At 35.2% G+C, this 22,434-nt stretch overlaps 2 protein-coding genes across 2 annotated transcripts; one reads left to right on the forward strand and one right to left on the reverse strand.

Moving 5' to 3' along the window:
• Positions 1–6,794: 6,794 nt before the first annotated feature.
• On the reverse strand, positions 6,795–8,390 carry LOC130647429 (protein twist-like). Its single transcript, XM_057453281.1, has one exon. The coding sequence runs from the start codon at positions 8,100–8,102 to the stop codon at positions 7,713–7,715; it is 390 nt and encodes a 129-aa protein (XP_057309264.1). The 5' UTR covers positions 8,103–8,390; the 3' UTR covers positions 6,795–7,712.
• A 6,818-nt stretch (positions 8,391–15,208) lies between these two features.
• LOC130647264 (uncharacterized) lies at positions 15,209–19,609 on the forward strand. Its single transcript, XM_057453054.1, has 2 exons — positions 15,209–15,256; positions 15,508–19,609. The coding sequence occupies exon 2, from the start codon at positions 15,509–15,511 to the stop codon at positions 18,587–18,589; it is 3,081 nt and encodes a 1,026-aa protein (XP_057309037.1). The 5' UTR covers positions 15,209–15,256; position 15,508; the 3' UTR covers positions 18,590–19,609.
• The last annotated feature ends 2,825 nt before the right edge of the window (positions 19,610–22,434 follow it).

Genomic DNA, 22,434 nt, shown 5'->3' on the forward strand with positions numbered 1-22,434 from the left:
CCTAGTAGAAACCAGGTGTTTTAATCACATTCCACCGAGCTTTCGTACGCCATTATTTTTTTAATTGAATTACAAATTTGTTAAGAAGGCTGTTTTCTAAATCAACACAGAGATATTTTTTCGCAATGAAGTTAAATGGTCACTCAGGCTTTAACTTTTATAAAACCCATCGGAATGATAAAATTGTGATATAACGCACGGCTTAGTAATAACTACGCTTGTCGGCCTCCTTATGCACAACTTTTTTCCCAACACTTATCACTACAATATGAAAGAGCAATAAAATGAGCCCTGGTGATGATATCGAAAAATGCCATGTGGCGTAACTTAGATAAGAAAAAGACCAACTTCGTTTGCAGGATCTTTAGAGTGTTTTTATTAATACCTACTAACAATCTGTCAGACATTGGGACAAAACTTTCAGAGCAATCGAAACCAATTCTTTATATTGTGATTTACCATTAAGCCCCGCAGCAATTCACGTCGTGAACAAAACTGAAGAAGAGTTCGGTAAAGTCAAACTGCTATGCCAGGTAGGAAAAGTATATGCCATGTAGGCCTAATAACAATTCCAAGATACAATAACAATTACATTCACGCAATAAAATCCATAGTGCTTTGAAGCTTTTAGAGATAATAAATATGCATTATCCCAGGTGTGAATAAATACGCATATCATAATCTACACGCTACACGGTCGGGAAAGAAAATTTCGCTGCAGTCCACGACGAAGTTTTTTGTACTCGCTATTTCAATAAGAAACCGTGATTTAGAAAGAAATTTTGAATCCAACTTCGTTTCTTAGGGCTTGGTTGATCCTTTTTTTAAAGCAAAGGGTCCTGGAAACAGATTGTGTTAAAGCCTAAAATAACTTCTTTCATCATTTAATTACAAGATCAAGTATTTTTTCAGTAAGCGTTACTTAAAAATGCTCTTGAATGTCTTTTTAAACTTGTAGATTATGAATTGAGATAATGTATATTGCACATTTGATGCAATTCTTATCCAGGACATATTCACTTTTATTAAGTTAATTTAGTTAGGAAACGCTCATTCACCCTTGTTCTCAGGGGTTCGTGTATTTTTTAATTAAAGAGAAGACCCCGCAAAATTTCTCATAGCAAAGAGGTAAAAATCCCTGGGAACGAAAATGACGCCTATTAGCTAAAAAAGTTTTGTGTATTGTGCAAGAAACTAAACCAGAACTCTTATCAAGGGAAGAAAAAATATTATCAGCAACAATATGTTTCTTGTGCCTAAACCAATATGGGTCGATGTCACAATCTCGTTCCCAGCGCCTTTCTACATGTTAAAGATAAAGTCCTAGGGGCGAGGTAGTAGGCATTGCGTTTTACGAATCATTATGCAAATATTCGAGTCGTAAATCTAATTTAGGTAAGATTAGCAATTTCCTGAAAAACGTCTTTGTAAAATTCCCCCAAAATTAATAGAAAAAGAACATGTGCTTTCATGCATACAGTCAGGTCTCGTTATTTTAAATTGACAGGGACAACATCGCTCGAGATAATTAGATCAGTATTTGAGGTAATGAAGCGAGTTTTTGAGATAACGCAGCGAGTATTTAAGAAAATGAAGCGAATATTTTGGATAACGGTTGGTAACTGTATGCACTTGCACAGACATATTTTTTCTCGATATGAACTCAGAACGATAAAGGGCCAACACATGGTTATGATAACAGTTTGCTGTGAATAAGGGAGTTCGTAACTTGATGTAAATCTCGCGCGTTATTATTTCGTGCAACCCTGACACCGAGTAGTGCATAAAAAGCCATTTAAAAGAAAACAACATTATCTTTTGATACAAGTGCGTTTTAATCATGTCAACCGTAGCTGCAAAAAAAAACGTTGCTAAGAAATAGATAAACAGGAAAAACTTGTGTTTAAATTAAGCAAGCATTGACATAAAATATTCAGGGATGTTTTGTCGACATTAATGATGAGGATTGTCTTCTAATTGCATGTCTAGACTTTGCACGGGCTGAATAATTGTTTCAAAATTGTTATGATGGTGTAGTCATGGCGTATTTTATTTACCGCAAACAAACAAAGAATCTTATCTAAGTTCGTTTTTAGCTCTTCTTTATTGCAGACTGATATTGGAGTTTGGGGGTAAAAGTAGGAGTCCTGGGAACTAGGCTTTTGGATATAAATCCACGTTGAAAAGGACTTGATTTGTGAGCTTTTAATTTTGTATTTATAACCGGTTGCCAGCTGCAGATTGTAGTATTAATACGGAACATGCAGTTTCGAGAATAAAAATTTCTATACTCTTTTAATGAATTCTGTTTTTCTGTAGCAGGTTTATTAAAAATTTTTCCCTTTTTGAGTTAAATAATCAAAAGGGAAGTATAATCTCGGCTATTGAAGAAGGCTTGTTTACAAAAGTTTACAAAACTTTGCGGAATACGAAAGTGGTGATTGTCGAAACTTATACAAATCCAAAAGGCGCGAAAATTAATTTTATAACCAATATATTCTCCTTTTTAAAAAAAATAAAGCTTAAGCGATATTTTTGTTATTTAAATGGATTCATTTATCATCTGTTGTTTGTTTATATTTCTTACGTATCGAGATAAGTGCGCAAATCTATTGTTTTCAACGCAAAAACAAAACAACACGTCGCACGAAAATTTGTCTATTTCGTGACGGTTTAGGATTTCTTTATAAAACGCATCGACTCTGCCAATTTTACAGGAAAAACGTCAAACAGTGCAAGAAATAAGAAGAAGAGTAAGTTACTTAAAATGTGCAGTGGCCAGCAAAATAAACAAATCGTAATGACGTCATCGGGTCTATTGAGTCACGTGATGTCATTACAATGCTGAAACAAATGAATTTTAAGAATTAACTGTAACGTTCGCAATCGAACAATATCGTTTAATAGAGAATCCCTTTATTGATACCCGTATACGTCTGTCTGTCACGCAGAATGGTACCAAAAGTAGAGAGACGCACGCAATGCATTATAAAAAGAACGAACGAACCCGTGGATTGTCCACGTGACATCGACTAGTCAAATGAAAAACACGCGACTTGTAAGGAAGAAGTAAGTCCTGAGCTAAAGTAACACGTTTGTTTTTTGCATCATTTTATCTGGATGGAGGGGGGGAAGCAGGGTAAGGGAATCCCTACATGGTCGATTAATAATTATTCACAAAAACAAGAAAAAAAACGTTAGCTTGTTCATTCGTAAAAGAAATCCGCTTAAACATCGTGTTTAACGCACTCCGAACTGCGCCTAGACTGTAGATAGACTTCGAAAAAACACGATATAGAACATCCAATAACTGTGACCGCAAAATACCTAGAACACTCGGTAAAGATGGTGTTGCTAGGAGATGGTGCAGTGGTGGCGTAATCAAATTGTAATCATAAGGTTTCCACTCCCGCGAACTTTAAATGCAGTGTTTAAATGCAGTGTTTCTTTAAATGCAGTCAAAATCTTCCCAGAGGTCTTCGGATAAATAGATTTTTTACATTAGCGAAAAGGTAGGGCAGATTTGCTTCCCCTCTCCCATACTCTATCGAGAATCTCTTTACGTTATAAATAGAACAGTTTGACAATATACAGTGACTTTTAAAAAAAGAAAAAACCAGGCAGGTTTTTATTAACCCAACAGGAAATCTGCCGACCTTCATTAACTTGTTTTTCTTGAAATTTTTTGTTTATCATTTTTTAACACAATTTGCCTCCAGTTAAGAAAGTGCCGTGTACGTTAAAGCTTATATTTTTTAACTTCCCTAAACAAAATATCTTTTAGGTAAATATTCTAAAATTGCACATTTAGCTGAAAGGAAAAAACTCGCATTATTACTTCCGCGTCCTTGATTTTTTTCACTGTTTTGAGAAGAGGAAAAAATGTCAAAGGATTTTCAATCCATATTTTATTGTGTTGTAATTAAGACGCACAAGGAATTTCAATCCATACTTTTTTGTTCCGTAATTAAAGTCGCGAAAAACTTTTTTTACGGGAAAAATTTAGACTTAATCACGAGTATCAGTCAGAGTGACTGTCGCTTGTTCCTGGTTCATGTTGTTTTCTTAAAATCACAACAACATCAGAAAGTATAAAAATATTGTAGAACGTTTTTATTGCCACATTCCCCTTATCGTATATAGTGTAGATTTCTGTTTGTTCACATGGTTTCCTTACCTTTGTAGCTGAGACAAAAAAAAATATTGTTGCAATGTTTAAAAATCAACAAAAGAAACCTCGTAGCTAAACAGTATACATACCAGTTACGCTGTGGTATTGAATTAAAATAACAGCACAATAAGGGGTTAACTTGGGTAAAAAAATACTCTTCCTGGCACAAAATTTAAGAAGCAAAAAGTGACTGACAAACTTAAACTTACTGAGCTAAGATTTAAACTGTTGTGAGAGAGTGCTCTCACTTCCTTTCATGTTCATAAAATATGTGGACAAATCTTAAAATTACTGTTGTCAGTTAGAGTGTGTACTTTCACACTGTGTGACAAGTTACACGGTTAACCAGGCTGTATATGCAAATTAAGCCACACTCTGTCCTATTTTTTCTGACATATTCATATGACTGTGTTGCTGCATTAAAACATATTTCCCGTTTGTTTACATAAAGTAGCGAAAATTTCTTAAACGGGGGTTATCACTATAATTATAAGTGCGATTGTAATGAAGTTTTTGATTACAACAACCCCTGGTTTTTAAATTGACCTACAGTGTGTATATGAGTCACTTAAAATTTTTCGCGCTGATAAACATTTGTTTAGTTGAGAATACAAACAAAATGACATTTTTTTGACGTTCAGAACTTTCAAAAGCTGTTTGTTGCACACTTCTTCTGTTATAAGAATGTGTCTCATAAGAATATCAAGCTGAGATGTCAGATCATAAACAATAGGTTTATTAAATAAACAAATAAAAAAAAATGACGAGCTTGGTAAGAATTTCAGTACATTTGTGAAAAAACAACAGTGAAGCCCATCAGTTTTGAGTTCGAATGAAAACTATAACGTGAAATCCCAATATTGAATTGGCAAAAACAATTATACAACTTTCTCAATAACAGTAAATACCTGTAAAGAAAATTGTAGCTAAAATATCTTGTACAGGTAAAAAGGAAAAACTTTTTGTTGACACAAACATGTTGGCGTGTTGGCATTTAGTGTGGCTACACTTTAAATTCTTAGCGTTGTACAATTGGGCGATAACAGGGACGTCCCGTCAAAATCCCCTTCAGGCAGTACCCTCCCGAACCCCTCTTCCCTCGGTTAAATTTTGATTAACAGCGGATGGCCATGAGGGTTGATCAAAAGCATTGAAAGATGAGGAAGGACAACCCAATAAACTTGTGAAATTATACTATCACCTCACTATTTTTACTCTTTTAAGGGCATTTTGTGAATAACCTTTCCGTGATGGTATAAAACCCTGGGAACAGGTATGGACCATTCTCCACAAAAAAAAACTGGCGTCATCCGCGCAAAGTGAAAAATAACGCGAATAAGAACCGACTAAATACGAACAAAAAAACAACCCATTATTCAACATTAAATATGTGTAAATCTTTGACAAATCTCAAAATCCTAAATGTAGGAAAAGAAAAACATATCGCGTCGATGAATGTCAGATGTTTCCAATCAAAAATAAGCGAATAGGAAATAGCGGTTTCGTACCTTCCAATAGATTTAATTTGCCGTATTAGTTAAATTATCTTGTTTCGCAATTTTAAACAACGGGAAATTAAACGGGATGCGTTGCTAGACTATGTATGGCAATTCCTCTATTAACTTCAAGATAACAAGCGCCCTAACTGACCTCCGTTTTTCATTAGAAACCTTTTCGGATACCCTTCGATATTTAGAGGTGAAAATTTATTATATAGCTAAATCCTATTTTAAAATTATTTCTTCATGATTTCACGATGTTTTCATGCAAAAATGTCAGCTATTTAGAAAGCAGGCAGACAGAGGAAAGTTATTTTTCATGAATAGATAAATTCGTGTGATTGTTGCAAGGGACTTTTTTTTAGTTTTCATTTTACGAATAAAACAAACTACAAAAGATAAGAAGCTAAACCAGACAAGCTATCTCACGTTATCATAACTTGTTGTATGTTTATTGTTTAAGTCCAGAATGAGGAAAAATTTGTTGAGCTGAAAGGAATTTTTCATCTAAGTGAGACAACATTGCCTCGCTTAATCGAAAATTTATATCAACTGTTAATAAAAATTTCGGAGAACATGGCGAATGAGGAAAAACGTTGCATTATATTGGCAATGTGATGTTGCGATGTTGTGTCTGGCTATCGTAACTATGAGGCAGTAATCTTAATTTTGCCACATATTATGAGTCAAAAGAGGAAAATTGTCTGAATGGAATAGTGCCCTATGCCCGATAAGGTCTGCACGTCAACAGTTAAATTAGCAACCTTGGCACAAGTGCAAATCTTTCAACAATCTGATTCAATTTTTTCATTAACTTTTATGAGAAATTATGTGATGAGTATTTTAAAAACAAAGGGACACATTGCATCGCTGCTTACCACACGGTTAGTTTAACAATTATTGTCATGAGGAAGCATGGCAATGAGGAACAAACGTATTGACAGTCAAGAACAAACATATTACTGGAATACTAACCACGACAACTAATACGAAAATGTTATTCCGGATTTTTATCAGCACAATGAGAAACTAGCGACTACTTGTACAAAGAAACAGTGTTACTCAATCCATAAATGAAACTAATTAAACAGTAACAAACAAAGGGACCTTCTCGCACACCAACATTGTACACTCATTTATATTTTGATAATAAAACATTATTTTTTCCTTCTTAGCAAAACAGATTTCTGATATGAAAAAAGACAAGGATAAAAAGATCTTGAAGAAAGAATACAAACTGCAACGGGAAACAACCTTCCGAAACAAACAAGCCAATAAACAGATTAACAAACAAACAACAATACATACATAAAAACATAAAAAAGCATAAAAAACAAACAAAAACAAACAAAGCAAACGAAAAAACAAACGAAAAAACAAAACTATATAATATATGAGTATCCTAGAACATTTTTTCGCAAAATTTAAAATACACGAAACAATTTTCATAACTATACAACGCCCTCTATCACAGAAGGAATGACGTCTACTAGAGATTTTCTCGCAACAACATTTGCGCAGATCACAACCATATGTTTCGGCAACAGCGATCGGTATCTTGCTCTTAAGGGTTTCTTTGAATACCAGTCACTAGAAACTAGCCCATAAAAAACATATGTTCGCCCTTTGTGCTGTTTCGGCCAATACATCATCGTACGCTGTACATAAAGGGCAAACGCTACTAAGAGGGGGGGGGGGAGAGGGGACATTTGCAGTGTTTTTTAATTTCAAATTTCAATATATAAATAACACAACATTGCCTATTGAAATATTGTAATTGATGCATATCTTCACCTCTAGCAATGCGGTTTTTTCCGGTCGGACCAAACCTTAATGCGTCCTTCCCGAAATCAATAATATTGACCTCCTCACTTTTAAAATTGCAGCATGTGCCCTGACATTTCGCTATTTTGCGCATCCTGTAGCACAAAATATCGATTGGGTTGCCATTTTGAACACGCGAAATACCGCTGTTATAATAGGGAAGACAACATCTTGAGATACATTATTATCCTCTTAGCTTACGAACCATATTCTTGTTATCACAGCGCTCCCAGCTGTTCTTTTTCTAGTACGTCTGCTAAGTTTGATATATAAACGGTCGCCAGTTTTAATATTTCCAGTTGCGTAAGGTGTTTTGTCCTTTTATGGGAGATGTTGTTTACTGTTTGTTTCAAGATTTTAAATGCGAAATTTAGTCTTGCTTTTCTTTGACGCTCTCGTTCGTTCCGAAGAATTTGTTTCTCAGATTGCGCGTGATGTGTTGGTGTTGATTTGGTCTTTGTTTTGCTTCCCGATAATATTTGTTTAGCTTGATTTCTTTTACGTTTTTTCATACTGCCAACGCCGTCAGCTTTCTTTATTTTGAAATGTTTTGAGTTAAATTTCTGTTGATACTTTTCTTCATGATTATTTTGTGATAAGATTTGCATAACGTACCGGGATGAATTGCTCTAAAAATGGGAGAAAAGTATGGTTTAAACTGTTTAGTCAACAGCTTATTCATAAGGTTTTTAGATAACCAACTTTGTACTTTTTCAAATACAATTGTTCTATAGGAGTCAATACTTCTATAGGTGTGTCTACAGGATATATTAATAATTTCGCATTTTAAAGTCTAGAAACATACTGCAGAAATTCATGAAAAAAGTGAATGGAGTAACCATGTAATCTGTGCTTTAATACACACTCTTCTATGTCAAGCACAACGAGACTTGGAATGTTCTTTACTCCCTTTTAAATTTTAGAAACCCCTTTTGTGCGCCTTGTTCTTACATTATATTATCCGTAAGAAATTGTTTAGCATTGATAAGCAATCGATGACATTAATGCTTGTGTAGTTCTCAAAGTAACTTGTCTAAAAAAGTCTAAAATATAACTCAAGCACGCAAAAAAAGTTCCCGAAAAAAAAGGAAGTAAGTTGTGTAGGGATCATAACAAAGCGCTATCACACAGAATATAAACTTTTTTGTATACAAAACTTCTAGAAACAGAGAACATTTATAAGTAAGTAACTAAAGGAAAGTATTAATGATTTCAATGATTCCATAGTAACAGCTAGATCTTCCTCCTCTTCCAACTATGTTCCATACAGCCGATGTGTAACATTGCTATGACCTGTTTGTCTGCCACACTAACCCGTTCGCGGTCAGCAGAGGGCACCAAATGGGCTGACAACACTACATATAAAGTCCGCTGAAGTGGGGACTCGAACTTGAAACCTCGTGGTTAAAAGTCGAATGTGCTACCACTACACCATCTCGGCTTTAATAAATTGTGTGGAGATGCAAAGGATTCATAAATAATAGAATAAGTAAAAAACAATATCGAAACCTACCATATTCAGCATCACCTTTTTGCAAGGTTCTATAAACTTCAAATGCAAACTAACGCCCATTAATATCTCTTCTGGCTTTAAATAAGCTATTCTAAATTTAGAAAGTGACTCTTCCATCACCCTTCCTCCTTTTCCTTTCCCGATGCACAATGTCTTCTTTTCTACTTTTAATAAATTATGCAAGCATTGTTAAATGGCTTTGTAATATCATGCTAAGTGGAACTACAAGAGAGAGAAAATGAAAAAGATGTTGGAACACGTTTTTAATATAAAACGAATATGTTTTTCACGTTACGCTATTGTTGTATGTTTGTTCTTTACATTTTGGCTTGCTAACAAGAAGATGTTTTTTTTATTTTTAAGAACACTAATGTTGGATGTTAGTGGAAAGTTTTATTTACTAACAGATGATTGTTCCTCGCATCGTGGAAAAGAAAAATGGATTGTTGAAGAAAGGTTATCAAATCTTTGGCACTACTAAATAATCTGTATGAACAATTATATTAAAAGTGTTAACAAGTGTCTAAAGCTTTAGTCGCTTACCCGTTGTTATAACAATCCATTTTTTTAAAAATTGAAACAGATGTTTTATGTTTACTACCGTTAGGTAGCCTCTTTCTGAAATCTACAATGCATTATTCATAACGACCCTGTCCTTATTGTGGAAGTTATAGCGGTCGAACTGTGAGGCGGGTTTTGCTAGAATTTGCCAGTATATTTCGTGACCCGTTGTCGAAGGTTCTTAATCTTCAAACAAAAAAATTTCCCACAGAAACGTGTGTGGATTTATTCTGCTGCTTTTCATAAAACGGTTCATTGTCAATTTCATTCTAGAGATTCAAGCAATTTAAGAAAAAAGGTTCGAACGAAATAGACAACAATAATAACAACGTTAATTGACCGTGACTTTACATGTACAATAATTCCACGACTAAAGAAACGCACTCTTTTTATAAGCAAGACATTTTTTTTTTGCTCATGCAATCAGTTTCTTATCTTATGAAAACAAAAGGTGGGCGAAAATGAGGGATAGTGACGAAATATTTTATCAAAACGACGAAACTGTTTCCTTAAAAGCTAGTTAAATACGCAAATTATGAATGCAGTTGGAACTGTTTTACGTGTTCTACTGAAGCACGTAAGGTATTGTCATACAGGACTAATATAGCTAATTCTTTGCAATTTCCTACCTCAGTTAACGGGACGTGGTCATAAAAAATTATTAACTTTTGAAATCCGACATAATACATTTTAATATGTCACGTCTCTAATGTAACCAAGGAAACAGCGCGTATGCACAAGGAAGGTTGAAGATAAAAAGTCTGGTCATTAGCTGTGGCTATGAAAAAAAAGAATTTCAAAAAAAAAAAAAAACGCTTTTAAATACTATATCAAAAGGGCACGAGCAACACTAATATCACTTCTTTCATGATCATGGCTTATTTTTCCATCTTGTTATTTTTGTTTACTGTGGCTTTAACAACTTTCTTTAAATAAATCGACTATAGGCTAATTTTTCTCCAGTTTATCCCATTAAGATTGAAATGTTGAATAACCTAACAGAGCATTGTGATATATAAAAGATTTGCCACTCATTGTGTAATGCTATAATGCCAAATTTTGCATATTTTATTTCACAATATGGAAAATGTACATACTTATCCTCCTCGTAAAAGCAAATCATTCTCAGACTAATTCATCCACGTATCTTTCTTCTTTCCTCCTATCACGCTTGTTTATTTTTGGCTTACTTTATTTAACCCTGATGAAACGTATATATTTGTCATCCTCGAATACACAACCCACCTACATAATACGTACACCCACCAACCCACCCACGCCTCTTCCTCCATTCGCATACACCCACCCATCCATCCATCCATCCATTCTTCCATTTCCCTCTTTGCTCCCGCCTAATTTTTTTTCTAATTACCGTATTTTCATCTGTAGTACACTCTTATGTATCCAAGACTACGCAAACAAGTAGCAAAGGTTTTTTTACATTAGCTTTTCGCCAATGTAGTCACATGATACAGGATTTTCTATCCCTTTCCAATTTTTTAACAATGCAAAATAAGAATGGTGTCTTCCCCGCATTAAAATTCATTTGATACAGCAACCTTGTTCTTTTTTTCTGTACAAACCATAAGAAATGTTTTATCTTCTTTTCCTGTACACCTCCATGGTTTGTCTCTATGTTCATAGACGGAATACAACACTTGCTTATCATTCCAACCTATTACGGTATATAAATAATTTCAAAAGGCTCTCAAAAATCCAAATTTTCTTGGTATAAAAATTAAAAAGACATTTTCAAATCTTGATTTCCCTTATTTCTTGGTCTTCACACTATGTAATTGATTACTTAACAAAAGTTAACCCTCTGTCACTTTTCCTGTGATTCATTTGAAGGTAATTTTGGCGCAATTTTTTAAAACGAAAACACGTTTTTGCTGAGGTCCATTGCTGGTGGTGTTTCAGTATTGCTGTTACTTGCAAATTGCCTCTTTTTTTTAAAAAATTGAGCCCAATGTTGCTTAAGATATTGCATGTATTGCTAAGAATCTAAACGCATTGTTTTGAAATATAAAGATACAGATCTACAGATTAAAATATCGCCTTAACAATGACTCTAGATCCAAGCAGTGCTAAATTTTTAAAAATATTATTAATTAGCAGGCCAATAATAACTTGAAAAAATAATGTTGACTCATATATAAAATGAATTATGCATAAAACTAAAACATACTTCAAAAAAATTATTGAAATTACATATTACAAAAAAACGTGTCAGAAGTGAAAAAAATATATTTGTAATCAACAAATTTAACCCTTTACTCATATGAGAATTTTCAACATAAAAATCTGTTTTTAATTTAAACAATTATTTTCTAATTTGTATAATAAACAAGACTCATGCTCTAAGATTGTACTAAATTATAGGATAAGAAGAATGTACAGCCAGCAGAAAAGTAAATTAGAATCTTTATCTATCGTTAGAGACAGAGCATAAGAACATAGCATAAAACATTTGAACGGTATTCAAACCAGACAGTTAAAGGTGTAAAACAAATCCTACCGAAAAGGATCGAATGGCTGGAAAAAAATAACGTTTATAAATGTGAAGAAAAAATATTAAAAAACTGAATTTAGTGATTAGAAAATAAAACAACAGAATTGACACATATAAGCATATTTTTCGAGCCATATAGGGTAGAAATATAAAAAAAACCACAGCTGCAATATCACACGAGAACCTTTTTATTCTTGAATGAGAAAATTTATTTTTAAAGAATCTCTTAAAGATAAATATGTCTCTATTAACAACGACGACAAATTGTTTTTAATAATTTTCTAAATTTTGAGAAACACTGCATGACAAAAATGACAAACTTTTTCCTTGTATTCAACTACCGTTGGAAAGCTATTTTTTTAAGATTTTCTTTGAGATACTTAACGGTGCTTCTTTGTAGGAAAATGGCAAGGGCAATTCGTCCTCTATCACTACCGTTTAGTATCATTTGAAAACAAAAGAGACGAAAGCGTTAACTCTGTAAATTTAAGCACATTGGAAATTGTGGTTGCAAAGAAAAAAATGGTGCAAGTAAACTAGGAATTTCAAATCTTTTCTTCACATCGAAATTCCTGTAACTTCAAATGGCAATAATTAGAAAGTGGAAAGAAACATTTTTTTATTGCTCAAATTTAAAAGATTTTAGTTTAAAAGCTCACTCCAATTATTTATCAGTAAGCACCCCTCTCTTGTTTCTGGAATACGCTTATGACACTTTATCGGGGGAAAAACGGGGCAGATGACTAGTTTTTACAATAATAATTTTCAACTGGTATGTCTTGTCTACCACTAATTTTAGTGCCAGTCAAAATTTTCTTGAAATAATGAGAGAGGAGATAAAAGCTGTTTCTTCAGTATAAAAAAGCAAGAGTTTCTTAAAGGATTTTTAAATAATAACTCTCCGGGAATTTTCAGTACCTTCAGTTATTCCAGCCCTGTACTGGTTTATAAATTGGGTTGGTAAAAATGTTAATTTCAGTTTTCTGAAGTTTTGCTTGCTATTTTAACACCGGCCTTCTTCACCCTTATCTCAGTTTTTCGTTGTTTTTTATAATTTTTATCAATCTAAAACCCCATATTGTTGGTAAAGACGTTTCTATCATTCTAAATCTTGTTTTTACATGGCCTTGGATGGAAAAGTGCTGTAAAAAAGGTGTTAAAAAAGCTGTAGAGAAAGAGCGTGTACGTACACGCATGACTTACGGATCTTCTCACTTTGTGCGAAGCCATACGATGCGCATTTTTTTTCAACTTCAGATCAATTACAGGAATATAGTAGCAGCTAACGAAACAAAAAAATAAAAAAAATACACGAAAAAATCGTTGAGTGTCTGAATTAGGTCAGTCATTTACATAGACGATTTTACAGCTATTAAAAAAATTATGGCAAAAACAAAGCCCGACACCTGCCGATAATATGTGCGAAGACTTTTGTGGAAGTATATCACATGAATGAATCAATCAAAAGGGTAAAAAAATGTCTAACATAAAAAAATAATTTTTAATTTACAACTTTGCATCTAGTTTATATCAAGTTATTTCCAACAAAAATTAAAAACGGGGAAAACATTTTTTGAAACACACTGTGCTCAATACTTTGGTACTAATATATTATACTTCTATGATCTATAAGTCTATAATCTTGCACGGGATTCAAGCTCGTCATTTATGGATTTTTTCGTTGCACATTGAAATTGTTTGTCCATGACCAGTATTGTTGCTATGGCAACGAAAGCCTTCAATCTCAGGTTGATCTAAAAATAAAAAACTTGTTGAAGTAATTGAAGTGTTGAAGTCAAAAATCTTGTATTAACCACAATATTAATTGGATATAGCAAGCATTGTGTAAATGCGTAGGTAGCACGGGATGAAATAAAAGGGCTACAACGAAACGACTCAATTAAAATCTCTGCCATTGATGTGACTCTCTATTATTGCATATTATGAATAACGTTATTAACAACCAGACTACTCAGAAGGTACAGGGCAAGGAATTATGCCCACTTTATTGCAAGAATATGGAGAGAGGGTGTAGTTTATTATTTAACAAGTTTTTTTAGGTTTTTAATGGTGTTTTCAAAAGCGGCTACTTTATGTTCAGTACTTTTTGACGGTAAAATAAATATAACATAAAAATAAAATAAGAAACAATCAGGACAACAGGAGAGACTGTATAGACTACTTTCAGCGTGACATAGTTGTTTTGAATTCCTTTTGAGAACAATGGTAATTCGCGCACTTTTGTGGCATGGCAGAAATTTTTTTAGATCCTAATGTTATTTGCACATGTATCTTTGTCAAAATTGATATAGTATCAAAATAATTTATACTTTCAAAAATCGTTTATTGGTGTCCCGAAAAATGGTTAAAACTGGAACTCAGAAACTATGATAATGAAGTTATTTTCATTTCATTTATTATGTTTATTTATATCAATTTTTATTTCAAACCAGCCTAAAAACATGTCTCACCAAGTTTCAAGACTTTATTTTAATTATACTTTTAGCAAAAAGTATGGTTATAAAAGCGAAGTAATTTTTATAGCCCATTTTGCCACTCCCTTTCAGTACATAGATTCATACTTGTTAATGTATCCACATTAAGGAGGTATTTTAAACAAAATATTTTAATCTTGCTAACGTTACAAAAAATAGTTCTCGTGAAAATTTAAAATTGTTTTAAAAATTAGTTCTCACAAAAATTAACACCCTAAAGTATTCCTTATAGTTCTGCTCTTGTAGATAACAGAATACTCGGAAATTTTCGTAAACTATCTAAAGACTTCTGAATGTTGTTTTAAATCTTTTTTAGCGTCTCAGAAATTTCAAGATTACTAAATATCCATAAAGCAAAACTTCAACAATTATGCCACTTACAAAATCCTTTGGTCCATATAATAACTTTATTTCTGATTAATATATGACCCACATCTCCACTAAAAAATATATAGATAACAGAGAAGTATATACAGTTGACTCTCTACAACTCGAACACCTGTATCTCGAATCTCTCCTTAACTCGAACGATTTTGCTGGCACGGTGGGAATTTCATTTCATGAAATCTCCGCCGAGCTAATACTGGATTATCCCCCATCTCGCAATAAATCTAGAGGTCATAGCCTCAACCACCTCTTATTCCGATCTCGCTAAAAAGGTCAAGACGTGCAAACAAACAAGTGAGTATTTTTAAAATAAGAATCTGGGTCTATCACCCAACGATTTATTAAAACAATAGTACAAACAATGTTAATAAGTGTTTCTCCTTCAATGTGATAGTGTTTTGATAAGAGTTTATTTTCGTGTTTATGAATTTCTTTCTAAAGTTGGTGATACTACCAAGACAAACAAACCACTAAACAGTGTGTATCGAACGAGCTCCCACAAGAGGAGACACTAAATAAGCCATGTTTTCTCGTCTTTCTCGTAGAATGGCGGAGACCGAATCGCATGCACAAGTCGATACGGTCAATACACAAGCCACCCAACAGGGTGTGCCTACAAACGAGCTCCCACAAGAGGAGACAGTAAACGAACTGTCAACAGACACAGAGGAGAACTGTGAGCCACCCTCCAAAAAGACAAGATTTGAGTTAGATGTTGTGCCACAAAATAGTTGGCAAATTCAGCAAGACTTAGCTGACTATGCAAATAAATACATGGATATTTTTCAACCAAATGTAGCCCTCGAGGAAGGGATTTTATTTGACAACCCAGTACCGGGAAATGTTCAGAACGAAAAATTGCTTGATGTGCACTTAAAAGAACTTCTTCTCGAGCAAGATAAGAAGATAACGCTTAATCAAGACCGCATGGTTACAAACATTCAACAGCGAATAAGCTTTACTATGGGGCCACTGTGTCGCCTTTGGTCACTTATGGAGGGAGAGAAGACTTCCTTATCAAGCTCGCCAGACGTCGACCAAAATCTTGAAAGTATTAACATGATGTCTCAATTATTTGATCAAACTATCCTACTTCTAGGACAGGCATACAATTCTTGCTCCTATTTGAGAAGGTTCAATGTGCTGATGTCTTTCATACCAGATAAAAAGAAAGTAGAGAGTATGTTAAAGGAAATGTCATCAAGTTTTGTGCCCTCTGAAAAAACTGAACCAGCTTTGTTTGGTCCTAAATATGAAGACATGGTGTCAAAATTTCTTTCGTCAAAGAACAAATCGAAAGAACTATTTACTTCATTCAAAAAGAATAGTAGCAGAGGATCACATTCTGCCAGCCGACCCTTTTCAAGAGGCCCTCTATTTCAGACCAGAGGTAGGGGGCGAGGTTTCTTCACCGCAGCTGGTAAAAACTACAACAACCGTGGATCTAACCGGGGAAGCAACAGAGGAAGCAGAGGTATGTTTCAATTCAATATTAGAGGTGCCTTTTCTCAGCTTATCAGAGATTTTGGACATAAGGGACTTCCCAAATGTACATCCTTTGATAAAAAGGTTATTTCCAATACCTATTCCCCACCTGCCTCCTGCAGGAAGGACTCAATACTTTGTGGAGAATTGGAAAAAGCTGACAAACGATCAGACAATGTTAAAGATCGTACAGGGATACGAGATACCCTTTCTTTCCCCACCAAAACAGAGAATTGTTCCACCCCCTATTCATATCAGTCACGAAGAGAAATCCCTTGTGGACAAGGAGGTCCAAAGTATGCTGAGAAAAGGTGCCATCAAAAGGGCAACTCATGTACCGGGGAATTTATCAGTACAATTTTTCTTGTGGACAAAAAAGACGGTGGTCATCGGCCAGTAATAAACTTAAAGAAACTGAACCAAAACATTCCTTATGTTCATTTCAAAATGGAGGGATTACATCTCTTAAAGGAAATGCTGTGTCCAGGGGATTTCATGTGCAAACTGGACTTAAAAGACGCTTATTTTGCAGTCCCATTGTCAAAAAATTCGAGGAAGTTTGTTCGGTTTCTTTGGGAAGGACAGCTCTACGAGTTTCTGTGCCTATGTTTCGGGCTCTCAAAAGCCCCGTGGATTTTCACAAAACTCTTAAAGATCCCAATCTCCCTCCTAAGAAAACTGAGAGTAAAAATAATAGTTTATTTGGACGATATGATTATTATGGCCAGTGCAAAGGAAGAGTTGTTGATGGCCAGGGATACTCTGATATTTCTCTTTCAGAATTTAGGGTTTCTAATCAACAGCAACAAGTCAGTTTTCGAACCAACCCAATGCCTCGATTTTTTGGGGGTGACAATAAATTCTCTGACAATGACAGTAAAACTGCCAATGGCAAAAGTTACAACATTGAAAGTACAATGCCAGAAATTGTTAAAGCAGGAGTGGGTCACAATAAGAGAACTGTCCAAACTCATAGGAAAACTTTCCTCATCAGTAGTAGCAGTATTTCCAGCCCCCTTACAATACAGGTTCCTTCAACAACAACAGATAAAAGGGTTGTTGACAAAACACAACTTCGATGCTCAGATAACTTTGTCAGATCTAGCCAAGGGGGAGCTTCATTGGTGGCTGAACAATCTAGAATTGTACAATGGCAAATCCCTATTAACACCAACCCCACTAGTAATTCAGAAAATAAGCTCAGATGCCTCCAAGATGGGGTGGGGAGCATTTTGCCAGGGACAAAAAACGGGTGGCCCATGGACTCGAAAGGAAAGGGATTTTCACATCAACATACTGGAGTTGAAGGCAATCAACCTTGCTTTAAGAACCTTTACATATATGAAAAAAAAAGGGGTAGCAGTCCATGTGGAGACGGACAATATGACAGCCCTATCATATTTAGTAAAAATGGGGGGAACCAAGAACGAGACTCTGGTAAAAATAGCAAAAGAAATTTGGCAATATATAATGGAGAAAGAGATCACGATTACTGCAGGTTACATACCAGGCTACCTGAATGTAGAGGCAGACCGGGAATCCAGGCACAGTCTCTCAGACTCCAGCGAATGGAAACTGCTACCAACAGTATTCCAAAAGGTATGCCAGATATGGGGAACACCGGACATAGATTTATTCGCCTCAAGGGTGTCGCATCAACTTCAGAGCTACATGTCCTGGAAACTAGACCCATTCAGCAAGGGGAGGGATGCTTTTCAGATCAAGTGGAAACACCATTACGCATACGCTTTCCCCCCTTTTGCTCTGATAGGCAGGGTTCTCAAAAAAGTTCAAGTAGAACAGGTAGACATGATCCTAATAACTCCAGCTTGGCAAACACAAGCATGGTTTCCAACAGTCCTAGAAATGTCAGTAAGGCACCCTCTGATCCTTCCAGGGAGAATAGATCTGTTAAAGAACCCGAGGGGAGAGTGCCATCCACTATTAGTAAACAACAACCTCAAATTACTGGCATGGAACATTTCAGGAAAAGTTTGGAGGCAGAAAAAATATCAGGAAGGGCTGCCACTCTTATCACGGCTGCCAGAAGGCCAGGAACTGTCAGTCATTAAAACTCGTCTTGGCGAAAATGGCATAGCTGGTGTGGTGAAAAACAAGTTTGTCCCACTAGATGTCCTATAGAATATATATTGGATTTTTTGGCACATCTTTTTGAGGAAGGGTTACAGTATAGCACCATAGGGTCACATAGGTCTGCAATATCAGCCTTTCATGAACCTATTGATGGGAAACCCATCGGCGAACACCCTAGAGTGTCATCTCTCATGGCAGGTGTCTTTAATAAAAGACCTCCGCAACCAAAATCTGTTTTCATTTGGGATATTGAACAGATTCTTAAATATTTAAGGAATATGCCAGACAACGTCTGTTTGTCAGACAAGCAGTTAAGTTTAAAAGTGGCAATGCTACTGTCTTTAACAGCTGCTAGTAGGGTTTCTGAAATAACTTTTTTGAGTACTGATACTCTCATAAAACATGAAGACTTTTATATGTTCCAATTCAAGCAACTAACTAAGGTTTGCCGCCCAGGGAAGAAAAGGCCGCCACTGAAATTCTACAGGTTTAGGAACGATGAAAAACTGTGTGTATGTGTCACCCTGGAGGACTACTTAAGTAGAAGAGAAAAGTGGAAAGTCACCGATTCTCAACTTCTTGTAAGCTATATAAGGCCACATAAACGGGTCTCCACTTCAACAGTCTCGGGATGGCTAAGACAAATGCTTCAGCTCGGGAACATTAATGTGGAAAAATTTAAGGCTCATTCCACAAGATCCGCAGCGACTTCAAAAGCAAAAGCAATCGGCATCTCTCTATCCGATATTCTCAAGCAGGCACATTGGTCTTGCGAATCCACATTCCAAAGGTTCTATCATAAGCAGGTAGAGGACCCGAGTCTTACGTTTCAGAAAGCACTGTTCTCTGGTGGGCTTTGAAGAGAGGTGGTTGAGGCTATGACCTCTAGATTTATTGCGAGATGGGGGATAATCCAGTATTAGCTCGGCGGAGATTTCATGAAATGAAATTGAAGATTACGTAAGGGCGCGTAGCGCCCGCAAGGTAATCCCGATTTCATGAATGAAATCGAAGCACGAGCTAATACTGCCCTCCCTCCCATCCCGTATTTTCACATATTTTTCTTTCGTTTAGGATACAGTCGAGGAGGATATCGTGGCAATTACGGCTATCGTGGCCACTAATATGTATTGCTTCTTTTTTCCTTAAAAATAAAACTTTTGGCTCTACATGTCTTTTGTCATTATAATTTTCCCTACCAAGTCGTCCCGTGTGTTAGCATTTTCCTCATGATTTGTCAACATGTTCACGGTTATGCTACGAAACGTTTTATTTTAAAATCATTCGGAACGCCTTCGCGGGAACATGTTAAAGCGGATGTGTTTCGGCTATGACCTCTAGATTTATTGCGAGATGGGGGATAATCCAGTATTAGCTCGTGCTTCGATTTCATTCATGAAATCGGGATTACCTTGCGGGCGCTACGCGCCCTTACGTAATCTTCAATTTCCTACTCTCATAAAAAACTCTCTATTACTCAAACACCTATAACTCGAATCTCTCCTTAACTCGAATGTTTTTTTAAGTCTCTTCGGGTATTTCCTTTCTATAACTCGAACATCCCAACATGTACCTAGAACTGTATATGACACAAGCAGTTTTGTTCCATTGTTTTGGCTCTGTAAATGTAAATATAGTCTTAACTGACTCTAAAGAATGTCCTTTATACAAGAAAGCAAACTCTAATTTTTTTTTTCCCAAGAATAAATCGTTGAGACAGAATATTTTTTATTTTTTATTTTTTCAGTCCGTTCTTAGGCTACAAGGTCAAGATTTTACCCTGTACAAAGAAAGACTTCGTCCCCCTTCCATATAAGGGGAAAAAATCACGCTTAATTGGTCATTTATACAAAATTTATAGTCTATAATTTATTCTCTTATACCCGAACTTCTCTATAACTCGAACGGTTTCCGATTCCCCGTGGCTGTTCGAGTTATAGAGAGTCCACTGTACTCCGTTTCCATCCCAAATATATATCTAAGCTACTTTAATTTGATGCTGTCTACATATATCCAAAAATTATTTTGCCCTTCCCTTCACTTCCTTGTTTTTTCCATAGGATTAAGAATGCCACGAAAAAAAAACTTTTTCCATAAACTGTTTCAACAAACAAAATTTCTATTCAGGAAATACTTGCTAGCTAACTAAAACTGTATTTAAGTATTATGTAACTTGCATAGCACAACTTCTTTTTAAAGACATTTATTGCAGTTACCAAGATAAGTGAGACAATATAATTGCCACTACGTTTTCTGTTGCTGAAACATACATTTTTTAACCGCTAAAGCTGTGCCATTTTATGATCGCATAAATGAACGTGTTCCTTATGACGCCTTTGCATAATCTGGCTATATACTAGCCAAAAATCACTCAACTATACCAGAATATTTTTGCCCTCTTTTCTTATATCAAAAAGGCAAAAAACACTGGGGACAACAGTGCCAAATTTATTATACGAGTATATGCATAGCCATTCCTGCAAAACTCACATTTTGTCAGCATGGAACTGATAGGTCAGCAAAATGTCAAGCCTATCTTTCGGTCGCTTCAAAGTTAGGTAGACAGGTGTACTACAAATTAAAATCAACATGCTTCCAAAAGTTGCATTTTTGATAGGGAGTGTGACAAGAATTTTAGACGTATTACCATCCAAAATACATTTCTTTTCATCAACCTAAGGGCAGGCTCTGGAAATTTGTTATACAACATTTGTGGTTTTAATCAGATAGATCCCAAAGAACATCGTTATTCAATCTCATTGCCATATCAAGTATCAAATACAGTCGATATGAGAACTCAACGCCAATAAACTATCAACAGTGCTTAATTGTGATACCATTTACAATGTCTGTCATAATGTCTTTTTTTAAACTTATGTGCCAGTCTTTTCGGTACAAGACCTACTATCCAAGCGAGCACAGGTAATTTGGCATCGGCATAAGATAAGAAATGTTTATTGAAGCTACATAGAAACAAGTTCATCGATCAAACCAGAAAACCGAATGGTCGAAAAAATATTTTTTACAATACCTAATAAAGGAGATAGTGGCTGGGTGAGTAAATCATGACTTGTTTTTCAAATTTACCTTTCATTCGTTTACTCAGACAACTATCGATACTATAGTTTGAGCTTCGTGTCCGCGCACTTCTTTATTCTTCCTTTGCTCATCGTTTTAAAGAAAACACTCTGAAGGAATAAGAAAAGATTTGAAAAAGAAAGTAAACAATGTGTTCTTTTTCTAAAAGTAATTTCTAATTGCTAGTTACATTGCAAATACTTTGTATTAAAGTATTAAAAAAATTTAGGAAAACATGCACCATCCTGTTACCGCGTCCCCTGACATTATCTGATCCTAATATATGAAAAAAAAAATGTTTTTTCTGTTTTCTCTTTTATGACTTTAGAAATACCTTTGCGTATTACGGGCATAGATAATTTCAAACCAAACGCCCTCATAACTCCCTAACGCCCTACGGTCAATAATGATAACATAACTGATGCAATACAATACGGACATACATGAATGACTCACAAATCATAGTGTACGCAAAAGTTCCAGCGTTCTCATTGTACGCCACTTTCACCCTTCCTGCGATAAATCTTAATTCAAAAGAAAGTACTGTTCAGGTATTGTCAAGTACTGAAATCTCGTCCCCGGCCGTTATTAATCTCATTAACAGCGCTAAATGCCCCGGGAAGGAGGTTGAAATCACTCGAAGCTCCTGGTGCATACACGTCAAAGCAATGTTCCCAGGTAAGAATTAGTGAAAATTCAAATGATTCAACCCTCCCTAAACATTCTAACTTTCTAAACACTCATTAAATAACAAATAGGAATAACTTCGTACAATTTGTATCTACAGTTATATGATCCGGAGTTCATACAACGTG

This window comes from Hydractinia symbiolongicarpus, chromosome 6, assembly GCF_029227915.1.
Source record: "Hydractinia symbiolongicarpus strain clone_291-10 chromosome 6, HSymV2.1, whole genome shotgun sequence".
Lineage (NCBI taxonomy): Eukaryota > Metazoa > Cnidaria > Hydrozoa > Anthoathecata > Hydractiniidae > Hydractinia > Hydractinia symbiolongicarpus.

Excerpts from the sequence above, each read along its gene's own strand:
- LOC130647429 (XM_057453281.1), bottom strand. The coding sequence starts at position 8,102 with ATGCAAATCTTATCACAAAATAATCATGAAGAAAAGTATCAACAGAAA.
- LOC130647264 (XM_057453054.1), top strand. The coding sequence starts at position 15,509 with ATGGCGGAGACCGAATCGCATGCACAAGTCGATACGGTCAATACACAA.